At 43.6% G+C, this 7,328-nt stretch overlaps 1 protein-coding gene across 4 annotated transcripts in view; it reads left to right on the top strand.

The window, feature by feature from the left end:
* LOC119976143 (complement C1q and tumor necrosis factor-related protein 9) overlaps positions 1-6,588 on the top strand; it is a 132,112-nt gene extending 125,524 nt beyond the window's left edge. For all 4 annotated transcript variants that reach the window (XM_038816344.1, XM_038816341.1, XM_038816343.1 and 1 more), the window contains 2 exons: positions 678-758; positions 4,749-6,588. In XM_038816344.1, the coding sequence (XP_038672272.1) occupies positions 678-758; positions 4,749-5,959 (1,292 nt within the window). In that variant the 3' untranslated portion in view covers positions 5,960-6,588. The remainder of the gene's footprint in view (positions 1-677; positions 759-4,748) is intronic.
* The last annotated feature ends 740 nt before the right edge of the window (positions 6,589-7,328 follow it).

A 7,328-nucleotide genomic window follows, 5' to 3' on the forward strand; every position in this document is an offset into this window, starting at 1 on the left:
AAATAGCCTGCTGACACTTTTCCAGAATGCCTACTTGGGTGAGGAACTGGTAAGCCGTCATCCATTTTTACACTGTGCTGCTACAAAGGTCAGTCATTCAAGAGGAGGGGATGAAAAGGCTGATCAATGTATTACACACTGGAGGTGTTTACCTGAGATAAAGAGGTAGAAAATGGTCTTTGTCATGAGCGCAAGATGGATAAGAGCTAAATGCAGCCCCCTTTAGAACCCCTTGTCCAATTTACTTTTTTAATTGAAGTCAAAAGAAAGACATTTGGAAGGGTGTAAAAAATGTTGATTTGTTATCACCTGGTTTGCTCTATCCAAAGACCAATTTCACCCCCAAGAGCTTTATTTTGTTTTCCTGAGTAAGAGAAATCCATTTCACCCGTGTCACAGGATGATACCATTCACATTAGCCAGTATTACTTTAGATTTAAAATTCTTATCAGTGATTCCTTGCAAATATAATTCGATATTGTAATTCTGGTCGAGGCGCTGTAAAGGTGGAGTAATGAGTTATTTACTCTTAAAGGACATTTAGCTATCATTCTGTGTACAAGGCTCAAATAAGCCTTTATAACATATATCAGGGAAAATATCATCAGATTCTGGGCTGGTCTTTTGAGATTTTGCTGTGTGCAATTTGAGTTTATTTTGCTTGCTTCTAATTCCAGGACAGAAAGGAAGCCGAGGGCCCAGGGGCATGATGGGACTCAAGGGGATTCGAGGACGTAGGGGCTTTCGCGGTCTTCGAGGTAAGCTAAGAAATGTTAAATTCGCACTTGTATTTAACTCTTTTCCTTATCATACTCAGGAAAATGGCCACGACTAAGGTTATGGAGGACTGCCAGCCCCTGTGGATCTCAGGAAAAGTCTACATTTTCAGGAGATAAAGGGAGAAACTCATTCCTTACTGTTAAACCAGCCTATTATCTGAGTACAGGTTGACCCAGTCAGCATTAGCTTGAATTTCTTATCTGGGTTGTGAGAAAATGCTGAGACACATATGTTTAAGGGGCACTTGGAACTGAATATATATGACACAGACAGCAAGCTGTATAACTGAGTGGTTAGTATATGGGAATGCATTCAAAGAGATTAGAGATTGGGTAGAATTCCCACTGGTGATCCTCATTCTCCCATCACTACAGTGAAAGTCTCAGAGAGACAGTTTAAATGAATCCAATGTTTTGCTCGGTTCTTGCTGATTTTTCATTAAGGTCATGGCAGGAGTTCACGAGAACCCTGCCAGAAATTATTGCTGCATATTTGTAGCACAAAGGCAGAGAGTGACATAACACAGATTGAAGGTCTAGCCATGTGGTAGCCCCTTTTTTCTGATTCATAGTCCTTTCAAGTACAAGTCCACATTGTGAGTGGAGGATTAGCCAATTTTTATACGAGTACTGATGTATATAACCGTTTCCTTCATTCTTTCTTGTCCTCTTTGAAACTTAAGTTGCTGGGCAGAAGTTAGTTGAAAATATTGTTATGAAGATGTGTTATATAGAATATTAATTTATAATGCTGTAAATATGCATATTGAACTTTTTGAAAAGATAATTTTTGCTAAGAAAAATACTCTGATCTATGGCAGCTACTATGTTGCATTTGCAAAAGCCACGCCCTGTTTTATGAAGACACAGCGATCTAACGGAAATGTTTTAGTGTAATTTGTGGCGGGTTTTACTTTGATTTCCCGTCAGCTTTGCCGACAAGGACCCCACCACTATCGAAGGACACTTAAGACAGGTTTTGGGCCCTGGGAGTTTCTGACCAGTTTAGCCCACACTTAGAATTTTTTTCAGCACTGGGGACCATTGGCAGTGCCACCCTGGCACCTGGCCACCCTGGCAGTGCTCCTGTTGAATTGGCAGTGTCAAGCTGGCAGTATCAAGGTGCCAGCTGGAGAGTTCCAAGCTGCCTGCATCCCAGGGGAAGGGTCAGACAGCCACCCTGCACTGGCTCTGACCACCCAGGAGTCTCCAATGGCCTGGAATACCACCCCCCTCCGGGTTCCATTCCACCTGCTGAATGTTTGTGTGGGCCAGTACTGAACGGTGCCCAGTTGCAGCTGGTAGATCCCGCAAAGCTGGTAAATTTAAAACCTACTTAAGCATGCGCCATTTGGTCACGTCCTTTTTGGCCATAGTTCAGATTCTGATGCTTCGTTGGACTTGTTAGATTCTGGGAGGTGTGAAGACTGCCGGGAAGCCCAAGAGAAGCCTCTCCCAGCACCTAATAGTGCGTTGAGCTCTTGCTCGAGCACAATACAGTCACATAATAGTACATTTTTTTAAAAATTCAGCATTGGGGAGCTGAACTCATCTCTGATCTCTAAGTGAGCCTGTGGATCCCCCAAACCTCCCACCCTTGGGCAATGCCAACCCCACACACGTTGACATTTACCCCCCCATCCCTCCTAAGGAAGGACACTCTGCTATGAGGTCCCTGGGGGTTCCTCGTCTTCAGGCCCACTGCCCAAGCCCCCTTTCAGGTCCTCCCCTTCCAAGATGTCCACCTGTCACCTCCACCTCCCAGAGACCCATACCTAACTACTTTACACTCCCCACCCTTCATATTGCTCTCCTTTCATGAGCATGGGCCCCCATGACGCCTAGGTACCCTTGCACTGGCACCCTGGCAGCACTTCTGCCAGCTTGGCAGCACCACCTGGACACCTTGGCAGTACCGGATGCCAGGGTCATAATGCCTATTTTTAAGGGGAAGGGGCCAGGGGCCACCCTGTCCCTGACCACACAGTGGCTTCTGATGGCTTAGGAGACCTCTAGGGTGCTATTCCACCTGGTCCACGTTTACCTGAACCAGTACTGAAAGGCGCCTGGCTGAGGACTCCCTGGGGAGGCCACTAGATGCCGGGAGGCCGGTAGATCCCAGGTGAGTAGGCCTTAGTAGTTTTAAGGCCTACTTAAGCAAGGGCAGCTTGGTCTGCCCATTGTGGGCGGGATTCTGGTCGTACGACTGCCTCGCATGACTTGAGTACACCTCTCGAGGCAGACCTTCCTGTCACTTGCTGGGCAGCCCAGGGGGGCATCACCCGGCATCTAATGGCCACGCCACACTCCCAGTTGGGCGCCACGTGGCCATTAGATCACGTCCAGAGTCTACAGAGCTCTCTGGGACAGTTTGCGAAGATAAACCCAGATTGAAACCAGAGGGAAGTCACAAGACCAGTTTCTTGGATAAAAAAGATACTGGATTTGAACTAACAGTCAGAGAGACTGCTACAGGAGAAAAAGCCTTACCCCCTCCCTTTTTCACTGAAATTCTTTGATCAAAGCTGAGCTGTTTGTAATTTGAAAATTCATCGGAAGACTTCTGCATTGCAGCAAAGCGAAGGTTTCCTGCTACCAGCAGGAAAAGAGAATCCCGATATTGGAGAATTCCAGCCAATACATGTGTATATATAAACAACCTGCCACTTTACCCCCTCCCTGCTCACCATGCCAGGGCCTAAACACTGTTTTCAAATGAGACAGCGCTTCATGTGCACCTCCTTCAATCTGGCCTATTGCATTTGCTGCTCCCAATGTAGTCTACTCTACAATGGAGAGACTAAACTGGGTGACCATTTTGCAAACACTTTAGGTCAGTTCGAATACAGAACCCAAACCTTCCTGTCACTTGTCATTTCAACTCACCGTCCTGCTCTCATGTCCACATGTCTGTCTTTTGGCCTGCTATAATGTTCTAGTGAAGCCTAGTGTAAATTGGAGGAACAGCACCTCATCTTCCGATTGGCCACGTTACAGCCTTCCGTACTTAACATTGAGTTCAACAACTTCAGATTGTGAACTCTCTCCTTCACCTTCACCCCATTTTTATTTCTATCAATTTATTTTCATTTCTTCCATTGATCTGTTTTTCTCTCACCATTGTCCTCCCCTCCCCCCACCCCACTTGGACCATCTGTTCCCTGTTCCTAGTTGCCCCTTGACACACTACTCATTTGTGTTCTGCTATTAACACATTCTAATCTCTTTATGTGCCACTATCAGCTCCCTTCTTCGTCTTAATCATCCCCATTTACATTCCTTTTGTTTTTCTGTCTACAACATCTTTGTCAATCTCCACATATTGCTGGCTGTCTATCCAGCCCTAGCGCTCCATGCCTCCTATCTGTATAAATCTGACCCTATTTCCAGTTCTCTCCAGCTTTGAAAAGAGTCATCCAGACTCAAAACGTGAGCTGAGAAAATGTTGGAAAATTTCAGCAAGTCTGGCAGCATCTGTAGGGAGAGAAAAGAGCTAATGTTTCAAGTCCGATGACTCTTTGCCAAAGCTTTGACAAAGAGCCATCAGACTCGAAGCATTTTCTCTTTCGCTTCAGATTCCAGCATCCACAGTAATTTGCTTTTATCAAAACGTGAGCTCCCTTCTCTCTCCACCGATGCTGTCAGACCTGCTGCAATTGTCCAGTATTTTCTTATATATTATATATATATATCATATATATTATATATGTATTGAATTGGCTATATCACCGTTTTAAATTCAAACTCTTGTTAAAACCAACTGAGGAGTGGGACAAAAAGAGTTCACGGTTCACTCCTCCTAAACTGGTCATCACAATGTTCTGAATCTACCTAATTACAATTACGCCACAGTCTCAACAAAGTAATTTTCTTCTCTTTGTTACATTTATAGAAAGGAATAAATCAAAATTTATTTATGAACACGTATAGAATGTCTTCTATTGCTAACTTTCCATTATTTGATTCTAGGTCCAAGGGGTATCCCAGGTGCTGATGGACTTCAAGGCCTTAAGGGAAGTGAAGGTTCACCTGGCCAATGCCTAGATAATTGCCATGGCCAAAAAGGAGATATAGGACAGAAAGGCAATATTGGCCTCCATGGTCCAAAGGGGGAAATGGGTGCATCTGGCCTGGTTGGGGAACCTGGCAGTAAAGGTGAATCAGGAAACAATGGACTGAATGGAAACAAAGGAGTTCAAGGAGCAAAAGGTGACCAAGGGGAACAAGGTATTTGTGACTGTGTGGATGGAGAAAAAGGTGAACTTGGAAGTGTTGGAGCTCCTGGACCACGGGGAGCCAAAGGAGATCTAGGGCCAATGGGTAAGCAAGGAAATCAGGGTGAGAAAGGAGACAACGGTGAACAGGGCAAAGAAGGTGAGATAGGACTTCCTGGCCCATGTGTTCCTACTATCCAATCTGCATTTTCTGCTGGTCGAAGCACTGAAGAAGGCTTACCAAGTCCATATTTCCCAATACCATTCACTGTTGTCTTCTACAATATCCAAGGACATTTCAATCCTTCAGTTGGAGTTTATACAGCCCCTGTGAATGGAACATATATATTCAGTTATCATTTGTCGATAGATGAAAATCCTGTTAAAATGGGGTTATTCAAAAACCGTAAATTAATTATCAAAACAGCTAACAAAGTTAGCAAGGACCAAGCTTCCCAAACTGTAATAATGCACCTTGATGCAGGGGACAAGGTATGGTTACAAGTAAAGGATTCCAGTTTCAATGGTATATATGCAAATCAGGATACAGACAGCACATTCAGTGGCTTTCTACTTTATCCCGATTCCTGTAATCCAGTTAATTCCAGGGGACGGCTTGCAAACATTGGAGAGAAAGGTTCTGATTATTACAATCCTGATTTTGAGTTTGAAAGCCCAAAACATCCTGAAGATGATGGCTCTGGCTCTGGTTCTGACCATGGCTCTGGCTCTGGCTCTGGTTCTGACCATGGCTCTGGTTCTGCCTCCGACTCGGTTTCTGGCTCCGGCTCAGGTTCTGTTTCTGGGTCGGCCTCTGGCTCTGGCTCTGCCTCTGGCTCTGGCTCTGGCTCTGGCTCTGGCTCTGGCTCTGGTTCCAGTTCAGGATCAGGTTCCGGCTCCAGTTCAGGATCAGGCTCCAGCTCTGGCTCTGGCCCAGCTTCTGGATCAGGTTCTGGTTTTAATTAATTTGAACCCAATCCATCAAATGCCAGCGAAGCCCCATTGATAGAAGCAAGCACACTTTAAATCCTCCAAAACTCAGTCAAAAACTCAAGACCACCAACTTCATGTTGCAATCATCTCCACAGTCTCGTTTTCAGCTGTAATCACCAATTAAGCTAACTAGTTCAGAAAGGAAGCACCCAAAATATTGATTTAAATATATTGTAAAATCATGAGCTCAGGCTTGTAGTTCTTTGTTTATGTTACATTGCGAGTAAACCATTATTACCATTTGCTAACTAGGAATGAAAACTTTTTCCCCTCTGAACTCAAACAGCTTTAATTTTCCTCTTATAAGTTTAGGAATTTAAAGACATGTTTCAGGTATGCTGATTGACATACTTACTGTTGGGTCCTTTGTTTAATTCCATTCAGATGCTACTTTTGAACCAGGCATTTCCCTTATTAACTGTGCAAGCTTAGTTATTCCATAAAAGTGTCAGTTGGTGAAGTCAAGAAATCCAGATTCATTGCTTTACCAAAATATTCCATCTCAAATATGTGGATAGGAAGTATGGTTCAGATACTGCTCAGTCTACCTAGGACATGTTTCTTTCAGAGAATGTACCAATTAGAATAAAATTTTGAAAATACATGTTGTGTGGTTTTCTATTTCACTCAAACTAGCTCTGCCTTTTTACTTCTTAAACACATTAACCTGAAACTGCATTATGCCATGTTACCAGGCATACATGCTGAATGAGTGTTTCAACTTCCTCTGTCTGATATTCCACTGGAACAGTTGGAACATGGGAACAGAGTGGATCTGAAAATACCTTTTTGGCCAATGTGGCCAAACACAAATTTCAATACAGTCTTAACTGTTCACTACTTGACTTTCACACCAAATGGCTGATGTTATCAGCCTTAATCACCTGTCTAGCAGCCCATCACAAACATTTATCACCTGTGTGTGAAGTAATTGCACCTTTTCTGTTCTATTCACCCTCCCTGTTTTGTAATTCAAACTATCTCCCTTATATAACTGGGTCAGCAATTTCTCAGAATCCAACTTGTGGAATCCCTTAAGGATCTTGAAGATCTGAATAAGATTTTTTTCTTTCTTCTCTAGTAAAAACAGACTCAGTTTTGTAGGTTAGGTACCATGAGTAGGTTAGGTGTCCAATTCCTAATACTCAAATTAGTAGCCCTTTGTTGCACCTTCTCAGTGTCAAAAAGAGCATCCTGTAGCATGATGACTAGAACTACACACAGTACTCCACATAGGAATGAACCAATGCCTTGGATGGGCTCAAATATCAGAACCTGTGATTTGTGTTCCATATGTGAAATATCCTCTTTTTTTATTTGTTCATGGGATGTGAGCATCACT

Source organism: Scyliorhinus canicula, chromosome 13, assembly GCF_902713615.1.
Source record: "Scyliorhinus canicula chromosome 13, sScyCan1.1, whole genome shotgun sequence".
In the NCBI taxonomy this organism is placed as follows: Eukaryota; Metazoa; Chordata; class Chondrichthyes; order Carcharhiniformes; family Scyliorhinidae; genus Scyliorhinus; species Scyliorhinus canicula.